The sequence below is a fragment of the Dermacentor variabilis genome, unplaced genomic scaffold (genome assembly GCF_050947875.1).
Source record: "Dermacentor variabilis isolate Ectoservices unplaced genomic scaffold, ASM5094787v1 scaffold_14, whole genome shotgun sequence".
Taxonomy (NCBI): domain Eukaryota; kingdom Metazoa; phylum Arthropoda; class Arachnida; order Ixodida; family Ixodidae; genus Dermacentor; species Dermacentor variabilis.
In genome coordinates this window covers 9904612-9925598 of record NW_027460302.1, presented here as the reverse complement: position 1 = coordinate 9925598, position 20987 = coordinate 9904612, and the positions used below count along the sequence as shown (strand labels likewise).

General features: G+C 47.8%; 1 protein-coding gene and 2 pseudogenes across 1 annotated transcript; 2 read left to right on the top strand and 1 right to left on the bottom strand.

Moving 5' to 3' along the window:
• The first annotated feature begins 934 nt into the window (after positions 1–934).
• On the top strand, positions 935–2322 carry LOC142567780 (uncharacterized; annotated as a pseudogene).
• Positions 2323–8510: 6188 nt separating this feature from the next.
• Positions 8511–9853, top strand: LOC142567779 (uncharacterized). Its single transcript, XM_075677939.1, has one exon. The coding sequence runs from the start codon at positions 8511–8513 to the stop codon at positions 9786–9788; it is 1278 nt and encodes a 425-aa protein (XP_075534054.1). The 3' UTR covers positions 9789–9853.
• A 2346-nt stretch (positions 9854–12199) lies between these two features.
• On the bottom strand, positions 12200–13218 carry LOC142567778 (uncharacterized; annotated as a pseudogene).
• Positions 13219–20987: the final 7769 nt, after the last annotated feature.

Below are 20987 nucleotides of genomic sequence, written 5' to 3'. Positions count from 1 at the left end.
AAGATCTTTAGAGCGCATATAGGCACATCTTAATGATCTTATGTTTCTAGAGAAGCGATTATTGCCAAGTTTTACACCTTTACAGTTTTAGCCTTTTATTACTAACACCACTAACTAGTTTTTTTAGTCATTTGTTTGCGTTTTTAGATAATATACCTTTTATCCGTTTCTTCCTTGGTTCTGTAACACATATTTTTGATGTATTGTAACTAGCACAATGAAAAACTCTGTAGTATCTGAGTCGTCTGGACCGATGTGCGGCTGAAGCCTGCAAGTCATGCCCTGGGCATGGTATCCGCTCCCGATGACGTGAGAGACGGCAACTTTCATTTCTTTTTTTTCCTTTTGCTATTAAAGTTATAGGTTAAATAACAGTCCGATTAATTCCTTCAAGACCGGCTGTTCATTTTTTTTCCTCAGCCTTGTCGTTTATTCAAGGCTCTGGAATAGTTCAAACAAATTATTATATTTCAAAGTAAAACACATCCCGTCAGAATGCTCAATAACTTGCTATCTATGGCTCGTGGCAGCTTAATTTTTTCGAGAATTTGGGTCTCATTGCAGTTTCGTTAAGCGCATAAAGGGCGTGCAACAGCATTAAGTAAACACAGCACTGGCGGCTCGGTAACGGGCATTCAAGCATTCTTCTGTTTTTGAACGTTTTCTGCCGAGTCGCCATGTCGCTGTGTAACATTTTCCGCCTGTTTAGCACTTCCCGCCGCGCAACCCCGCGAAGTGCAACTCGCTGCACCTCTCCGGAAAGACACCCGTGGGGACTAGACCTACGACCTTCACGGTCTACGGCACCCCAATCCCGTCAATCAGTGACTTCGAGGCACACACCTTCCTCGGGCGACCAGTCGGCTTCTCGGTACTACCGGACCAGGCAACCGTGGACGAAGCCATCAATGTGGGTCGTCGCCTGCTGACCGCGATGCTCGCCACGTGGCAGAGATTGGACGCCGTTAAAGCATTTGTATTTCCGGCTCTCAACTTTGCCATGAGGGGTGGCTCCCTTGTTAAGGCAGAGTGGTCTCGCCTGGACACAACGCTTCGCCCCCTCATCAAACGGACCCTCTACCTGCCTGACAACGCTGCTAACGACTACCTATACGGTAGCTCCGCAGCGGGTGCCATTGGCATTCCTGTGGCAGCAGAAATCAGTGACATCTGCAGAATTGACAATGCTTTCAAACTTCTTTCCTCTGCAGACACTGAAGCCCAGGACCTGGCACTGCAGGCGCTGATCGTCGTGACATGCAGGAGGTTGAGGCGCATTGCAGAACCGGGTGACATGGACGCCTACCTGAGCGGCGAGACTGAGGGTGACTTCCGGGCCACGGCGACCCAGCTCCAGTCCGTGTGGACGGAGGCCCCCAAGGCTTCTCGGCGTCTTGGTGTCACCTGGGAATTCGGAAAGGACGGCCCCCGTATCTCCAGGGGTGACATAACACTTGGCCCGAGGAAACGTACTAAGGTGGTGAAGACACTGAGGACGGCACTGGCAAACGCACGAGATCACGATCTCCACCAAAAACCCAGTCAGGGGAAAGTGAGGGAGTGCGTTGCCAGCGACAGGAGCTGTTACCACATTGTACGTACCGGCCAATTCACGAGGTTTGCCGACTGGCGTTTCGTTCACCGGGCCCGACTCAACGTCGCTCCCCTGAACGCAGCGAGACCATGGGCTACGGCCGTGGACCAACGGTGTAGGATTTGTGGCGGTCAAGCGGAGAACCTGCCACATGTCCTGTGTCACTGCATGACTCACAGTCAAGCATACACCAACCGCCACAATCAGATCGTGAACCGAGTGAAAGCCGCTGCCTCCGCCAAGTTCACTGTCACCCACGAGAATCGACCAGTAGGTAACACTAATCTCCGTCCTGATCTTGTGCTTTGCAGGGGCGAGGAGGCGATCATCATTTATGTAACCTGCCCGTTCGAGAACCCGCCTGCAGCCCTGAACGCGGCCCGCCAGGGGAAGGAGGATAAGAACAATCCAGGGCGGGAATACCTGCTGCGAGAATTCAAAAAGTGACCGTGGAGGCCATCATCATCGGGGCGCTTGGATCGTGGGATCCCCAAAACGACCGGGTCATGCGCCGCTTCTGCAGCCGCAAATACCTGCGGCTGTTCAAGAAACTTGCCGTGAGCGAGACAATCGCTGCATCACGAGACATCTATGCAGCGCACATCACAGCCAAGTGAAGAAGAGCACTAGGTAGACACACACTACACCAACACACACTTCTATGCCAGCACAAAAACTTCCAAAATACCCAACAAACACTAAACAAACACACACCTCCATGCCTGCCCAGAAACTAACACCAAACTCTAGTAAATTCACATCAATAAAACCATCTTTCATAGGGAAAATGTAACAACCATTTTTTTCAAAAACTTCTGTAGTGTCTGAGTCGTCTGGACCGATGTGCGGCTGAAGCCTGCAGCCCTGGGCCTGGTATCCGCTCCCGATGACGTGAGAGACAGCAACTTTTCTTTCTTTTTTTCCTTTTGCTATTAAAGTTATGGCTTAAATAACAGTCCGATTAATTCCTTCAAGACCGGCTGTTCATTTTTTTTCCTCAGCCGTGTCGTTTATTCATGGCTCTCAAATAGTTCAAACAAATAATTTTATTTCAAAGTAAAACACATCCCGTCAGAATGCTCAATAACTTGCTATCTATGGCTCGTGGCAGCTTAATTTTTTCCAGAATTTGGGTCTCATTCCAGTTGCGTTTAGCGCATAAAGGGTGTGCAACAGCATTAAGTAAACACAGCACTGGCGGCTCGGTAGGGGGCATTCAAGCGTTCTTCTGTTTTTGAACGTTTTCTGCCGAGCCGTCATGTCGCTGTGTAACATTTTCCGCCTGTTTTGCACTTCCTCGTAATTTCGCAATTTGACTGTTAGTGAGGAGAGCGCTATCTGGTGTCTGAAGGACGCTAAAGCCACACCAGAAGTTGCCGTAAAGCACGCGTAAGGCGAGACGCGGCGCTGGCAACGTTAACTCACTTTAATGGTCCGGATTCCGGCACTACTACCCAGGTAGCACACAAAGTCTTGAAAACGTCGTATTAAGGGATTCACCGTCTGAAACGGATTTTTGACCAAAATCGACGCATCAAAGATGTTCCAAACAAGATAGCTTAAAAACGAGGGGTGAATACGTTTTGATAACGTTGGAAGCCAGACAGCTTAAAAACGAGGGGTGAATACGTTTTGCAAACGACTCAAAACGCCACCGCCACGCCACGGCGCGTCAGCCTCTTTAGCGGCTTCTACAATATTCAACAACCCATCAACGCGATCCAACCTTGCGCAAGGTGGCGATACCGTCGTCAAATCATGTGACCAAGGTGGCCACGTGATTCGTGATGCCGGGCAGCCGGGCGAGCCGGGGCATAGTCGCGTCGTCATGGCGTCGTCGCGTCACCGCACTCGCATTGCGCTGTGGTGTGTTTGCGGCTGTTCTGAACGTGCTGCCGCTGCCCTTTGCTATGTAAGTGTTGCAGTGTTTTGCTGTCAAGAAAACGATATTTTGTGATCAGTTTGGGTTGTGCGATATGTTTGTGTGGTTTTAATTGGGAAATCAGTAGTGTTTTCAATTGTTATGTGATCAAGGCGGCCACGTTATTCGTGAAGCCGGGCATAGTTACGTTATCGCACTCGCATGGCACTATGGTCTGTTTGCGACTGTTCTGAATGTGCTGCCGCTGCCCTTTGTCATGTAAGTGTTGCAGTGCTTTGCTGTCAAGAAAACGACATTCTGTGATTAGTTTGGGTTGTGCGATCTGTTTGAGACGGGCATAATAACGTTATCGCACTTGCATTGCGCTGTGGTATGATAGCGGCTGTTCTGAATGTGCTGCCGCTGCCCTTTGTCATGTAAGTGTTGCAGGGTTTTGCCGTCAAGAAAACGACGTTCTGTGATTAGTTTGGGTTGTGCGATCTGTTTGTGTAGTTTAATTTGGAAATCAGTAGTGTTTTCAATTGGAGGGCGCGGAGTGGAGGGCACTAATCAGCTCTTCAAGTTCATTGTCATGTTATGTGAGGCGCCTTTTCACTGACGCTGTAATTAAGGCGTTAAGGGCAGTATAAGGACGAAAGTTAGAGGGACGAAATCGTGCCTGTGTGTCCCTAGCGTCGGGGTCGGCCGCTATGCGTGATCCTAACAAGAAAGCATTTTGCAGAATGCGAAGAAAGGCGGCAAAATTTCTGTCTGTGCGCACCTTGCCGATCTCCGCAATAGAGCCATCATCGTGGTATTTTAGTCTCCCGTTTAGCAAGAGTGTTGCAGACAAGGGAACTGGTTCAAACAGGCTTTTTTTAATGATTCACTACTAGTGCGGTATCCCAAAAGGTGAGGTCAAGTGCTCGCCCTATTTTCTTCCCTCGCGCTACAGCGCACTGACAGAATTTTGCGTGCACCATACCGTGCTTTTATCGTTTGCGCTTCAGGTTCTCGATTGTGTTTTCGCCCCCTTTACCCACGTGATGGGTATTTCATGGTATTACCGGGTACCACATGTGTCCATATATTCTGTCCAATATATGAAACGGCCAAATTCGATTTTATTTGACGCCTCAAATGGTAGTAATGTATTGAGTCCCTTGTAGCTTTGTGCTTGTTGTCAATTTTACTATTTGGCGAATGGATACAGCATGTACGCTGCATAACTCGTTTGTGCATACTGCATACGTGAGTCGAGTATGCCTTTGGTATAAAATAACTTGTATGCTTTAGGTAGTACGATTGTTTGCAGTTTGGGACCTGTGTCGGAATGTACGCTGTGCGCCCTTCGCGCTTTACGGCGGCCTGCCGAGTTCGTGCGGGTGCCATGTGTGCGCATGGAGTTCGCGAAGCGCTCTCGCAGTTTTTTTTAAATATATATATATATACATGTGTTCTGTTCGCGCGCTTCGCACAACAGGGCATGTCGCAGTTCTTTGTCCTTGTGCAACACATTTTCCTAGCGTACGTCTGTGCATTATTTGATACCGGTTTCACACGGGGCTCTTTTAGCCGCTATCCAGTCCGTTACAAATCGAATTTCTCGGTCGTGATGGCTCCTCTGCGCAAGCTACGAGAGTGAGCCAGTCGCATCGATAATTTCGATCCGGATCGGGCTTGATCGCGATCGAGAGTGGTCGTGTGACACCGGTTTTACACATGGCTCCCACATAGGGAACACTTTAAGTTCAATGCTACTGAGTGAAGAGCAAGTGCATATATATGCCAGTGGTGGTATGTGGGCAAGTCTCTCTGGTGAAGCCAATACTTGTGCATTCAAAACATTTCAATTACCAGCGTAGTGCATCAATGTGTCTACTTCGACAAAATGGAGCACCAGTGCAGATATCTGAACATACCTGTCCAGGGCAGCAAGTGTGTCTAGATTGAAACCACTACCAGCATGTGCGGCAGTTCTATTTCTAGCAGCGGGACTGCACAATAATCAGTAGGGTGCTCTCAAGCTGTTTATCTATGAAGCTCTGCCTGGACTGTGTGCCAAATATTTTTGGACGTGAAAGTGGGGGTGAATTGGTAAACATCAGTGGAACTGTGCCTGGACTTTGTGGCAAATGTTTTTGGATGTGAAAGTGTGAGTGAACTGGCAAAGAATTTGCTCTGGGCTACATGTGTTAAACGTTTTTTCTCATTCAGAGTGCTTTTTTTTTACTTTAGGAGACTGGAGATGTGCGCAAAGTGTGACATGTCAGTGTGCTAATTAATGTATTTGCTGGTTTGCAAATTATTCGTTGCAACTTTATTTTTGCCAGAGAGGTACAACTTTGCCTCTTGTAAAGGGCTTTTTAGATAAAACACTTACTATTTATTATGACCATTGCTTCCTTTGTTACACAAATGCAGCTTCCAGTGCATTCCATTTTATTTCCATGTTTATGTGGGTTTCTAATATGAGGCTTGCATATTCATTTCTCACGTTCTGGAGTGGCAAGATGCAGCATTACTGTCTCATCGTTCGCTGTACTACAGTAGTGTTCACTTGTTACACTGAATCCCCCGTTTAAGTATTCTGTACTAATTTCACTTTATTGCTTTTTTGTTGTATGGTTATTTTTCTCGCCATTACCTTCTTTGATATATCCTAAAGGCAATATTTCCAATTTTGCATTGTTCCCATTTTTTTTTATTTCTGTCACAGGATTGTTTTATGATGGTATGCGGTGGTATTTCTTTTTGTGCTCTTTTCAAGCTTCTAGATGATTGGTAACATTGCTTGGAGGCAGTTACCATCCAATTCATACTCTTGCATTTTTCAGTCTACTTCTTCCATTCGCTCCGATGTCACTTCTGCATAACTCTAGTCCATCTAATAGCACGCGCACTTTACTATGATAAATTAGACACTTTAGTACACTCCAGGTTTTTCTGTTCATTTTTGTATGTGTACTTGGAATTTTGTTTATGTGCTAGTGAATGTTCACTTTCGAGTTCATTACGAATCCTTTCTGCGACTTTTGTCATTGTTGATGTACTTTTATTTCTATTTGCATTTCTCACACAGTTTGTTCGAACCTTGCATAAGCATTACATTTTAATAAAGTGTTCTTGCTTTGTCACAATGTTCTCATTTCATGCACTCTTGGCATGAAGGGCTTGGTCTGGCCACCTGCCAAGACGTGGCCCTTTGTTCTTTGCAGGATGTCATTCCCATTGTGGTTGTAAGCATCGTAGCTTACTAAAGGCGGTATTAAGGATTTATTATTCCTAACAGGCTCATTTTCGTGCGACTTGGTAGACGATGCGCCGGCCATGCGGGGAACAGTGCTTGGCACTGCGCCATGGCTCTTACAGTCAACAACGACGCTTCTACTCATCTGGGGCGCGATTGGAGATCGTTGTTCGAAACGCCCGATCAGTTTCACCTCACGCGATTGGCCTAGGCCGTGCCAACGGGTGCGGCTGACGACGTCTGCGCGGCATAGGCCAGTCGCGTGAGGCGAAACTAAACGCGTGTTTTGAACAACGATGTCTCATCGCGCCCGTCACCCGCGAAAATTAGCTTCAGATGATCGTAAACCTTTCAAGACCGCTTCTAGACCAGCTTTTTGATAACGTCCTAAAAACGTTTATAAATTGGTTCCGAATAGTTTTGGCAAAGGGATTACTTGTGTCTTTCCCAATCCTATTTCTAGACCAGCTTTTCGAATACGTCTTGCAGACCTGTTCTAGATCGTCTCAAGAAAGTAATTAAGCCGGACATTAGCAGAGATATCCGACGTTTTCCCGCCGAAGTTCTCTCATTCGTGTCTTCTTTAACCCGTATTTATCGTCTTGGATAAACGCTACGAAAACGTTACGTATCTCTTTTGTGCTACCTGGGTATGCTGTTAACAGTCCTTTCCTGCAAAGTATGGCTTGCGACCCCTCGCGTTCTCTGTTTTTTTCACTTATGGCGCTGAACACTTGGTTAAAATGGTTCTGCTGCCACTGCTATTAGAGCAAAAAAAATGGGGGGGGGGGGGAATAATAAGAATTAAACAATCACGCACTGTTGCCACCTATACGTAGCCTAAAACCATTTTTCTTTCCTTTCCTTTTCCCTTCATTTTTTTATGCCTACGGTAAATAAGGCTCGTTTTCCTCCAAACCGCCACGCAATGGCTACATTCCATGAAATAATTGAAGCTTAATCTTGCCCTTATCTATTTTTTTATTATTAGATATCAGGGCATGGAATTTTGCGTCCACTCACGCGTCGTGGGGCGGAGCTAGGGGAAATACATAAGCGAGGCATTTGCGTTGGCAGCCTCAGTCTACTCTGTTTTGCAACACGCTGGAGTCGTCTGGACCGATGTGCGGCTGAAGCCTGCAGGTCATGCCCTGGGCCTGGTATCCGCTTCCGATGACGTGACAGACAGCAACTTTTCTTTCTTTTTTTTTTCCTTTTGCTATTAAAGTTATGGGTTAAATAACAGTCCGATTAATTCCTTCAAGACCGGCTGTTCATTTTTTTTCTTCAGCCGTGTCGTTTATTCAAGGCTCTCGAATAGTTCAAACAAATAATTTTATTTCTAGGTAAAACACATCCCGTCAGAATGCTCAAGCACTTGCTATCTGTGGGTCGTGGCAGCTTAATTTTAACGAGAATTAGGGTCTCATTCCAGTTGTGTCAAGCGCATAAAGGGCGTGCAACCGCATTAAGTAAACACAGCACTGGCGGCTCGGTAGCGGGCATTCATGCGTTCTTCTGTTTTTGAACGTTTTCTGCCGAGTCGCCATGTCGCTGTGTAACATTTTCCGCCTGTTTTACACTTCCCGCCACGCAACACCGCGAAGTGCAAGTCACTGCACCTCTCCGGAAAGACAACCGTGGGGACAAGACCTACGACCTTCACGGTCTACGGCTGCCCAATCCCGCCAATCAGTGACTTCGAGGCACACACCTTCCTCGGGCGACCAGTCGGGTTCTCGGTACTACCGGACCAGGCAACCGCGGACGAAGCCATCAACGTGGGTCGTCGCCTGCTTACCTCGATGCTCGCCCCGTGGCAGAGATTGGACGCCGTTAAAACGTTTGTATTTGCGGCGCTCAACTTTGCCATGAGGTGTGGCTCCCTTGGTAAGGCAGAGTGGTCTCGCCTGGACACAACGCTTCGCCCCCTCATCAAACGGACCCTCTACCTGCCTGCCAACGCTGCTAACGACTACCTATACGGTAGCTCCGCAGCGGGTGCCTTTGGCATTCCTGTGGCGGCAGAAATCAGTGACATCTGCAGAATTGACAATGCTTTCAAACTTCTTTCCTCTGCAGACACTGAAGTCCAGGACCTGGCACTGCAGGCGCTGATCGTCGTGACATGCAGGAGGTTGAGGCGCATTGCAGAACCGGGTGACATGGACGCCTACCTGAGCGGTGAGACTGAGGGTGACTTCCGGGCCACGGCGACCCAGCTCCAGTCCGTGTGGACGGAGGCCCCCAAGGCTTCTCGGCGTCTTGGTGTCACCTGGGAATTCGGAAAGGACGGCCGCCGTATCTCCAGGGGTGACATAACACTTGGCCCGAGGAAACGTACTAAGGTGGAGAAGACACTCAGGACGGCACTGGCAAACGTACGAGATCACGATCTCCACCAAAAACCCAGTCAGGGGAAAGTGAGGGAGTGCGTTGCCGCCGACCGGAGCTGTTCCCACATTGTACGTACCGGCCAATTCACGAGGTTTGCCCACTGGCGTTTCGTTCACCGGGCCCCACTCAACGTCGTTCCCCTGAACGCAGCGAGGCCATGGGCTACGGCCGTGGTCCAACGGTGTAGGATTTGTGGCGGTCAACCAGAGACCCTGCCACATGTCCTGTGTCACTGCATGACTCACAGTCAAGCATACACCATCCGCCACAACCAGATCGTGAACCGAGTGAAAGCCGCTGCCTCCACCAAGTTCACTGTCACCCACGAGAATCGACCAGTAGGTAACGCTAATCTCCGTCCTGACCTTGTGCTTTGCAGGGGCGTGGAGGCGATCATCATTGATGTAACCTGCCCGTTCGAGAACCGGCCTGCAGCCCTGAACGCGGCCCGCCAGGGGAAGGAGGAGATGTACCAACGAGTCCGGGAATACCTGCTGCGGGAATTCCAAAAAGTGACCGTGGAGGCCATCATCATCGGGGCACTTGGATGGTGGGATCCCCAAAACGACCAGTTCATGCGCCGCTTCTGCAGCCGCAAATACCTGCGGCTATTCAAGAAACTTGCCGTGAGCGAGACAATCGCTGCATCACAAGACATCTATGCAGCGCACATCACAGCCAAGTGAAGAACAGCACTAGGTAGACACACACTACACCAACACACACTTCTATGCCAGCACAAAAACTTCCAAAATACCTAACAAACACTAAACAAACACACACCTCCATGCCTGCCCAAAAACTAACACCAAACTCTAGTAAATTCACATCAATAAAACCGTCTTTCATGGGGAAAATGTAACAACCATTTTTTCAAAAACCTCTGTAGTATCTGAGTCGTCTGGACCGATGTGCGGCTGAAGCCTGCAGGTCATGCCCTGGGCCTGGTATCCGCTTCCGATGACGTGACAGGCAGCAACTTTTCTTTCTTTTTTTTTTCCTTTTGCTATTGAAGTTATGGGTTAAATTACAGCCCGATTAATTCCTTCAAGACCGGCTGTTCATTTTTTCTTCCTCAGGCGTGTCGTTTATTCAAACCTCTCGAATAGTTCAAAAAATAATCTTATTTCAAAGTAAAACACATCCCGTCAGAATGCTCAATAACTTGCTATCTATGGCTCGTGGCAGCTTGATTTTTACGAGAATTAGGGTCTCATTCCAGTTGCGTTAAGAGCATAAAGGGCGTGCAACAGCATTAAGTAAACACAGCACTGGCGGCTCGGTAGCGGGCATTCAAGCGTTCTTCTGTTTTTGAACGTTTTCTGCCGAGCCGCCATGTCGCTGTGTAACATTTTCCGCCTGTTTTGCATTTCCTCGTAATTTCGCAATTTGACTGTTAGTGAGGAGAGCGCTATCTGGTGTCTGAAGGACGCCAAAGCCACACCAGAAGTTGCCGTAGTGCACGCGTAAGGCGAGACGCGGCGCTGGCAACGTTAACTCACTTTAATGATCCGGATTCCGCCTTTACTATGCTGTTAACAGTCCTTTCCTGAAAAGTATGGCTTGCGACCCCTCGCGCCCTCTGTTTTTTTTTCCTTAAGGCGCTAAACACTTGGTTAAAAGGGTTCTGCTGCCACTGCTATTAGAGCGAAAAAAATGGCGGGGGGGGGGGAATAATAAGAAATCAACAATCACGCACTGTTGCCTCCAACACGTAGCCTAAAATCATTTTTCTTTCCTTTCCTTTTCCCTTAATTTTTATGGGTACGTTTAAGCAGGCTCGTTTTCCTCCAAACAGCCACGCAATGGCTACATTCGATAAAATAATTGAAGCTTAATCTTGGCCTTATCTATTTTTTATTATTAAATATCAGGGCATAGAATTTTGCGTCCACTCACGCGTCGTGGGGCGGAGCTAGGGGGAATACAGAAGCCAGGCATTTGCGTTGGCAGTCTCAGTCTACTTTGTTTAGCCACAAGCTGGAGTCGTCTGGACCGATGTGCGGCTGAAGCCTCCAGGTCATGTCCTGAGCCTGGTATCCGCTCCCGATGACGTGAGAGACAGCAACTTTTCTTGTTTTTTTTCCCCTTTTGCTATTAAAGTTATGGGTTAAATAAGAGCCCGATTAATTCCTTCAAGACCGGCTGTTGATTTTTTCCTCAGCCGTGTCGTTTATTCATGGCTCTCGAATAGTTCAAACAAATAATTTTATTATAAAGTAAAACACATCCCGTCAGAATGCTCAATAACTTGCTATCTATGGCTCGTGGCAGCTTAATTTTTACGAGAATTAGGGTCTCATTCCAGTTGCGTTAAGCGCATAAAGGGCGTGCAACCGCATTAAACAAACACAGCACTGGCGGCTCGGTAGCGGGCATTCGTGCGTTCTTCTGTGCCGAGTCGTCATGTCGCTGGGTAACATTTTCCGCCTGTTTTACACTTCCTCGTAATTTCACAATTTGACTGTAAGTGAGCAGAGCGTTATCTGGTGTCTGAAGGACGCCGAAGCCATACCAGAAGTTGCCGTAGTGCACGCGTAAGGCGAGACACAGCGCTGGCAACGTTAACTCACTTTAATGGTCCGGATACCGGCACTACTATGCTGTTAACAGTCCTTTCCTGCAAAGTATGGCTTGCGACCCCTCCCGCCCTGTTTTTTTTCCTTGAGGCGCTGAACACTTGGTTAAAATTTTAACCAAGCAAGAAATGTTGCTGTCTCTCACGTCATCGGGAGCGGATACCAGGACATGACCTGGAGACTTCAGCCGCACATCGGTCCAGACGACTCCAGCGTGCGGCAAAACACAGTAAACTGAGACTGCCAATGCAAATGCCAGGCTTATGTATTCCCCCTAGCTCTGCCCCACGACGCGTGAGTGGACGCAAAATTCTATGCCCTGATATCTAATAATAAAAAAATAGATAAGGGCAAGATTAAGCTTCAATTATTTTATGGAATATAGCCATTGTGTGGCGGTTTGGAGGAAAACGAGCCTGTTTAAATGTAGCCATAAAAAATGAAGGGAAAAGGAAAGGAAAGAAAAATAATTTTAGGCTAGGTGTTGGAGGCAACAGTGCGTGATTGTTTAATTCTTATTATTCCCCCCCCCCCTTTTTGGCGGACTCGCATATCGATCCAGATTCCACTGACGGTGGGCGATCTTGAACTGGTGGAGATTCTGCCCAAGACACAGTTGGTTCGTCGTCGGGTGGCTTAGTCTCATCCTCGCTCGCAGGCTTCTGGCTAAGGCTAATGTCAGCCGATGACGGCTTAATTTGTTCTTGTCGATGAGTCTCAGGGAGGGTTTTGCCACTTGCGTCCACAACTTCGCTCACGTCCCTTAGATGATCGGTGATGGCATCATGCTCAGCTGGTCTATTTCCACGAAGTTTGTCAGCGTAGCTTCCGATGCATGCATCCGCAGGGTGACCATAGCGGTGACAGTAACTGCAGCGCGGTGTTCTACAGTGTCGTCGGATATGCCCAACTCTGTTGCACCGGAGGCAAAGTGGTGGTCGGCCAGGAATCAAGATAAGGCACTGGTGGCCGTATATGCTCAACAGATGTGGCAGATTACTGGCAGAAACCCCATCTTTCAATGTGAACGCTACGTCTCCATTAGTCATTTGCCAGCCCTCCATGCCGTCACACCGCCATATTTCTCTCGTGATGGACTGCACTGTGCCATATAGCTCTAGCACTTCAACAATCCGTCTATGTTCGAGGTGTGGGGGAAGCCAAAGAAGCTTCATCTTGATATTTTTGCATTCCGGGTCTATGACAAGGCACTTGAGGCCTTTCACCAGCAACTCGCCTTTGTCGACGAGTTTCTGTTTCGCGATGCTATTAACACATGTCACCAACCACAAATGGCTCATCTGGTATTGTCCAGCACCAAGGATATCAGTTGCATTTAGCACTGAAATAGAGCATCGCGAAAGTCCGGGGCCCGATACGGCCGCCCTGCCAGGTCAGCATGCAGGAAAACTGAATAGAGAACGGTGTTGCCAGTCGGTAGACGAGGGAGAACGACTTTATAATTACCGGAATCAGTAGTTGACGGTGGGTGTGATTCACGGCCGAGGGCGGATGCGCTGTTTCCAGCGGAGCTCATCGCAAACGTGGCTGTTCGAACAAGCCTCTGTGGTAGGCTTATCCTTTTATAGATACCAGGTGAATTTTCACAACAGTGTTAAAAACACTTTTGGGAACAGTGTGACGCCATGTGTGGAGAGTCGGAATCGGCATCAATCGGAAGCTGAGTCTCCGGACTACATACGCTGCACTGGGTATTACGATAGACGCCGTAGTTTAAAAACAGGTAGAGTTCTCGCCTCGAAAATCGAGTACAAATTTTCGTCGTTTTCATAGGCTTCCATTGCTAAATTTTTAACCGCTGTGGGAACAAAATTCTTATGTGCCATAGAGTGATCACTGCATTTGACTCGTGTGGATTGTCTTCCAGAACACGTCTGTCACCTGCCTTTTTCGATGATTGACCTGCAGCTTTTGCTATTCGCGAAAAACCCGCACTTTCCATTGAAAACGCGCTAGCTTCGTGTCGGGGCCGCTTGGGGCGCTAGTTGGTATGTGTCCACTAAAGCTGGATATGTGTGTGCGAGGGGGAGCGCAGCGTCCGAGCTTGCGCCGGCTTTCAAACACATGAAAACTTTGCACTTGCACTGCATTATGGTAGCTGCATGTTGGCTGTTTCACAACACACGTGCGAATCGAAAATTAACGGCGGTTTGTGACGAACCCTGTGTCAAGGGTGGGAGATGAACACGTACCTTCCGTTCAGCGTGCTAACACGAAGGTGCTAGCAATAAATCAAAATCCAGGTTTGGACGAGTTCGTGTATTCATATGGTCTTCCAAGACCTTCTCGCGCTGCGTTTAGAAAGCCTGCTAGCAGAAAGTCGTACTCTCACTCTTTCACCCATTATTGATAAACTCTGGTAGTAATCGTCGTCACGCAAGTGACGACGATTAGAGCACAGCACTGTTGTTCTTGAGCACTTGAAATTCTTTCGATTCACAGCAACCTCCCACTTAGCTGCAAGCTTCTTGTCTTGCGGGAAGTAATGGAACATCGTCGCAGCCTATGGTGTTCGTGCAACCGTAGGCTGCACAGAACGCCGGCATGATCGGCCCAACACTTCAAATGATGCTGCGCAGGTCAACTACCACTCTACGCACACACAAACAAAGGAATGCAGGCTCGAGCGAGGCAGGTTATGACGGCACGCACGAAGAAACAAGCGCGGTTAGGCACAGTCGCTGAGACTGCGAAGGAGCGGAACACCAGTGTTGACGTCACTATGCTGCGGTTTCCGGTCTCCGCTCGCATCGTCAGCGTCAGCAGCAGCGCGCGGCGCTCGACGGAGGGCGGAGCGACAGCGCAATTTTAACCGGAGATTACGTCGTTCCCAAGTAAAAAATCCCGCCCAAAATTTTACGTGCATGGTTTATTTGGTTCCAGGATCCGTATATGAGCCGCTTATTGAATTCGACAGACTCTTCAGCTCCCCTTTAAGAGCTCGTGTCGCAGAAAAGCCGGTGTCGTCGGCGTCGGCGCCGTTGACCGTGAGCGATAAATCCCGGAAGGCACTTCATAAATAAAAAAAAACATCTTGCAAGATGAGCTAGTGGGAATCGAACCTGGGTCGGTGGAGTGTGAGACGGAGACGCTACCACTCAGCCACGAGTTTTGTTTTAATTACCGGCTTGGCAAAAGAAAATACAATGTGAATATTACATGGTCATAAAAAAGAACTAGTCAATGTCGGATCAGTGTGGTGTGATAAGAACGATGTAGGCTAGTCACCTTGTCCAAAAGACTTAGCCAATCAGGAGGATCACTCTGTGCACAGAAAAATTCGCGTATATATAACACACTTTCAATTAATTTTTCATGTGCTGGGGCCTGAACAATGCGCTCATGTCTAATATCCATACGCGTTCGCCACACACTGTGCATGCACAGAAGCATGAACAGATCGACAGGCACTCCCTCTGGTTCCGCGCATGGCAGGAAGCGTATTCCGAAAGCACTTAACGGCAATTCCTTTTTAAGGCTACGTTTTAGAATATCCCACAATAACACTGCGTCATGACAGTCCAAAAATATATGCTCAATCGTCTCCGCTTTTTTGCATATAAAGCAATTCACAGACCAAGCTACAAAAATGCCTTTGCATTGCAGCCACGGTTTCACTGGGAGAGTGTTTGTATGTAGTTGAAAAAAACAAAGATTTAACAGAAGCTCTTACCGGCATTCGTTTAACTCTCTTAAGAACATTTGGTTCTGAACCTAAAACAAGTACTGTACGATACAACGGTACAGGCAAGAATACATCAACAAGATCTTCGTACAACTTCTTACTAGTAACAGCGGCCAGATATTCACTACAAAATCTTGCTTTTAGTATTCGAAAAGACGCGACCACTTCACGCAAGAAAGCACTTAAAGGCATTGGCCCCGTATACATGGACGACACTACATAAACAGGCAATGAATCGCGCAGTCTAGCTTGAATCATTGTTCTCAGAAAAGCGTCATTTTGGTCACGCAAAAAAGAAACCTGCTTACAACATGTTTGAGGAACAAATGTGACAACCCCGGCCCCCCATTCAACACTCTATGGAACCGATTACTACGACTTGTACGTTCCCATGTGGAGGCCCAAATAAACATCGCAAATACTCTATGTAGCTTTTGCACAGACATCCTCGTCAGACATAACGCTTGCATCACATAAAAGATTTTCGCGACTAAAAACAAATTACATACTGTGGCTCTTGCAAATATTGAAAATTTATGCCCTCCCCATTTGCCGGTCTGGGTTTTCATTCGCACTACTTCATTGTCCCAATATTCTTTGCTATCTCGATAATGTTGGAGCGGGACACCTAGGTAGGTGCCTGGAGTTACCACCCATTGCATGTTACAAAAAGTCTCAGGCTTGTATTGCCAATTCCCATGCCAAAAACCAAGACGCTTGTTCCAGTTAATTGCACATCCACTTGCAGTACAAAATTTTACAGCCTCTTGTACAACTGCTTTAACACTGTCATGGTCCGTACAAAACACTGCTACATCATCAGCATATGCTAAAACTCGAACTTCAGTTTTATGAAAAGTGTAACCCCAAATGCTTGGGCTCTTCAGCAGCCGCAAACAAAAGGGCTCGAGGTAGAGAGCGAAAAGCAGGGGGGATAAAGGGCAGCCTTGTCTCACAGACGACAGCACAGGAATACCATCACTTAACTGCCTAATAATTATCAGCTTCGCTATACAACCATTGTACATTATTTTAACACCTCCTGTAGTAACAGTTCCGACATTGATATGGTCTAGGATCGAGAACAGAACTTCGTGTACGACTTTATCGAACGCCTTGTGCGCATCTAATTGCAACATGGCCACGCGCCCATACATTCCGTCAGAGCATTCAAGGACAGTTCTAGCTGTGTGAACATTGGTAAAGATTGACCTGCCTTTTATGTCGCATGTCTGATGTGGCCCTACAAATGACTTAATAACACTTTGAAGGCGTCCAGCTAAAATTTTCATGAATATCTTATAGTCCACGTTTGTTAGACTGATGGGCCGGTATGATTCAACAGACTGTAACTTAATCGGATGATTCGTTTTAGGAATTAGTACTACGTGGGACGCTCGGAAGGATGGAGAACTTGCTTTCATTTCATAGGATTCGCTAATCAGCCTTTCAAGTGCGACTGCCATTTCTGTTCTAAAGGCTTTATATAGAGATGCACCGAGACCATCTGGCCCAGGCGACTTGTTTGAACTAAGCTCCAGAAAGGCTGATTCAATTTCCTCAGCCGTAATACTGGCTTCTAGAGCGTGCACAAGGTCGTCCTCTAATCTCGGCATCAGCGATAGGAATTCTGTTCTGAAGTAGTGAAGTGAAGTAGTATTAAGGCTGAATATATCTGTGGAATGTTCGACGAATGCATACTTGATTATTTCTCTTCGATTTGTGATTTCGTTTTGATAGCATACTTCCGTTATCTCTTTCCACAGAGCGTGCCTTTTTTCATCACTGAGCGCGCGTTTGGTAGGCGTCAGCCACGAGTTCGAGCGTTCAACGCCGTACAAAATAGCCTCTAGTAAATGCGGTGTTGCCTTAGAAACGTGCCGCAGAAAGTTATTCTGCGGTGTATATTGGTAATTATGACCATGTCAACTACAGAAGTAGCACTTTCTTTGTATTGTATTGTATTGGGTTTTATGGCGCATAAGCATCTCAGGCTATCATGCGCCAAGCACATGGTATACCTTTTTTCAAAAATTAGGTACCCTCAGCGAAGGTCCTTGTCCGGACAAGGACTCTGAGGAGCCCAACAAATCAAATGGATACCTCAGCCTTCTTCTCAGGACTGAGAAAATGGGTGAGTTGCATCATAACATGCGTGAAATAACTGGGTCAGAATTTTTAGAATTTGTAGTTCTGTGATATATTATATTTCGTTTAGGATCGCTGCGTCTTTCAAAACACTAAAAACAGATAACGTTCCTACAAGTTGGTTCTCTCCTAAAAGTAGACTGGGATAGAAGGGAATGCATTCATTGTAAAATACAGTAAAATATTTTTTCCTTAGCCGTTCGAGATGGAAGAAGAAGAAGACTCAAAGTGCGGATGTGTGTCGCATCGGCTCCGCAGATCTTGAATGATTCTCGGCTTACATTCGAAGAATTCACCGACGCCTTATTATCGAGAAGGAAGTGCAAGTTTCACGGACCACCCTGATATCATTCTCAAGTAGGTGGACCGTTTATTTTCGGCAAATCGACCGCTTTATATAGAGCCACGCCGACATGGCCGCTAAGCCTAACCCAACGAAGCTGGTGGCTCGAGCCCCGGTGGCTGGAGCCCCGCCCCTTTTCGGGTTAGAGCTGCAAGATGGCAGCGGTGAGCGTCGAAGGGGATGATATAACGAGAGAAGAGTATGAGGACGAAGCAGGTTGGCGTGTTGTGCAGAGAGGAGGGTGTGCGAATGAGCGGAGAAAATCTCACGGAACCAAGGTTCAGGCAGCGCGCTTCTCCAGCGCGAACGCATTCAATAATAGGTGGGACAAGGGACAAAAAGCAAGACAAATTATGGCGGCGAGTAGGATGGCCAGTTTGCCGTAGGCAGAGTACAAGATAATAGTGCGCCCACGCGACAGCTTCAAGGTCACCGACTATGGGATCAATCGCCTAGAATACTGCATCGCCAACGCCGCGGGAATCCCCAGGAAGGAATCGGAAGATGACACGGTGTGTGCCAACTACAAACAGAACATTCTAGTGATCAGCACGCCATCGTAGGAGCGCGCCGAAAAATACAGGACTATCACTCGACTGAGGATGGAAGACAATGAGTTCGAAGCCCACGCGTACGAGTCGGCTCCGGAGGATACATCTAAGGGAGTGATAAGAGCAGTAACGCACGAAGTGTCTCCTAGAGAAATAGTGGAGATGCTTGTAACACCAAGGAATCCGACGGTACTCATGGACAAAAGGATGGGAAACACCACGAACGTCATCATCCTTTTCGACGGGCATCACGTCCCAAACTACGTGAGATACGGAAGGGCTCTGGTCAAGTGCTCACTATACCGGAAGCAAATAGACATATGCTACCAGTGCGGACGCCTCGGACACAGAGCCGATGTCTGCCCGAACCCGAACACCAGGATATGCAGAGGCTGCGGGATGGAGAACCCGCCACAGGACCACGAGTGCGAAGCAAAATGCCAGCTCTGCGGCAAAGACCACCCTACGGCGGATCGCCGATGTAATGGCAGATACAAGTTACCGTACTTGGTAAAGAGGCGCCGCTGGGAGCGAGCCAGACGAGAGGAAGAAGAAGCGATGTACCACGAAAGGGAAGCTGAAAGATTGTACAGGCCAGGACGGGAAGACTGGAGTAGCGGTCGGAACATCGGACAAAGGACGGATCTGGACTAGAAGATTGCCCCAAGCTCCAGGCAAGGGAAAGGGGCCGCTCGACGTCGAACAGAACCAGATCGAGATCGCGGTCCAGATCGAGATCCAGACCCAAGACCAGTAATACCGAATCTCCCAGAGCGCAGGGGGGAGGAAGATCCCAGAGCCCAAAAGGAAAGAGCAACGTCAACGGGGCGCCGCGGGACCCTTACAGGTGAGCTGGGCGGACGCAGCTTCCGGGGCGCGTGCGGAGGCAGAGGCTGCTTTTCAATATAGAGTTAAGACGCTAGAGAAAGAATTGGCGCAGATCAGGCAGAGCAATGTTGCGTTTAAGGATGAAATTAAAAAACTCAGGGAAGAAAACGACCGTTTGAGGAGCGGGAAAGTGCCACGCAACGAGGAAACCTCGCGAGTTATAAGGGAGCAAAAACACACAGCAATGGAAGAAGACGTAGCCTTCACCGCCATTAGACGTAAAGCCGAGAACGCTCCGATTGAAACCGGAGTAGAGAAACGCAAGGCAGCCACGACGCTCCAAAGAAGACAGGAGGAATTTGAACAGAAAATCGAAACCAGCATCAAACAGAACGAAACAAAATTTGAAACTAAACTAGAACAACTGGAAGTGAGGTTTGAGGCAGAGATAGAGGCAAAGATAGAGGCGCTAGGAAAGGCCGTACTACAGCAAGTGCAACAAATGATGGCTGACTTCGAAGCGAAACTAGCAATATGGGGACCGCAAACAAGTAGGGCGGGATCGGTTAAGACGGTCATCAAGCCGTACACTAGGCCCCCGGTACCCGCCGAGGGATTGGAGAACCTGTAACGCCTCCATGGATAGACGAATTAGATAGACGATTTGGCAATGGAATTGTAGAGGATACGATCGAAAACGATACATTTTGCAACACCTTAAAGACAAAGAAAACGCGGATATTCTAATGATGCAAGAAACTAATGGGCTGGCAAAATTGTCGGGTTACAAGTCCTTTGGTACTGCCGAAGGGGAGACCAAGGCGCTAACGACGTTGGTAAAGCGAAATCACTCGGTCGTTCAACATGACACGGAAGTTAAGTCAATCGATCACATTCTTTTAGAACTCATACCCATGCGGAAAACGAAGGACAGTCTCTTTGTACTAAATATTTGTAGCAATCCAAAGTGCAGACACCACAAATTTCGATCGCTCTTTAACAAAACCCTAGCCATAGCGGACAACCGAGCGGTAGTGATCGGAGGCGATTTTAACGCCCAACACGCGGCATAGGGTTACAAAATCGAAATTTAAAAAGGCAGGAACCTATGGCTGGACGCGCAATAGGAAGGCCTGACCCTCGTGACCGACCCATCGGTTCCCACGAGAATAGGTACCAGCGTTTGCGCTGATACTACGCCAGATTTAACATTCGCCAAGAACATACGGGACACGCAGTGGACAAATACGCAACTCGAATTTGGGAGCGGTCACAATATACTAGAAAGAACGGTAAGGGCAGGACCGCACAAGACAAAGGGTAGACCACTTAAGATTGTCGACTGGGACAAATTCAGGAAAATAAGGGAGGAGGCCGATGACACGACACAAGGTATTGAGGAATGGACCGAAAAATTAAAGGGAGATGTGGCAGCAGCTACGAAAACGGTCCCGCCGGAGGCGCATATAGAGAACGTAGACAGTAAGCTTCTACACATGTGGGAAGCTAAGGCAGGGTTGCAACGGAGATGGAAAAAAACAAAAACACAACCGGACGCTTCGTAGAAAGATAGCCAAATTGAACAGGGACATAGAACAGTACGCCCAGCAGTTATGCAAGCAACAGTGGGAGGAGAAATGCAACAACCTGGACAGTCAGATAAGAATGGCAAAATCGTGGAACATCCTTCGATATTTGTTAGACCCGGACGGGACAAAGTCGGCACATAG

What these genes read in the sequence shown, in the direction of transcription:
- LOC142567779 (XM_075677939.1), top strand. Translation starts at nt 8,511, where the DNA reads ATGCTCGCCCCGTGGCAGAGATTGGACGCCGTTAAAACGTTTGTATTT.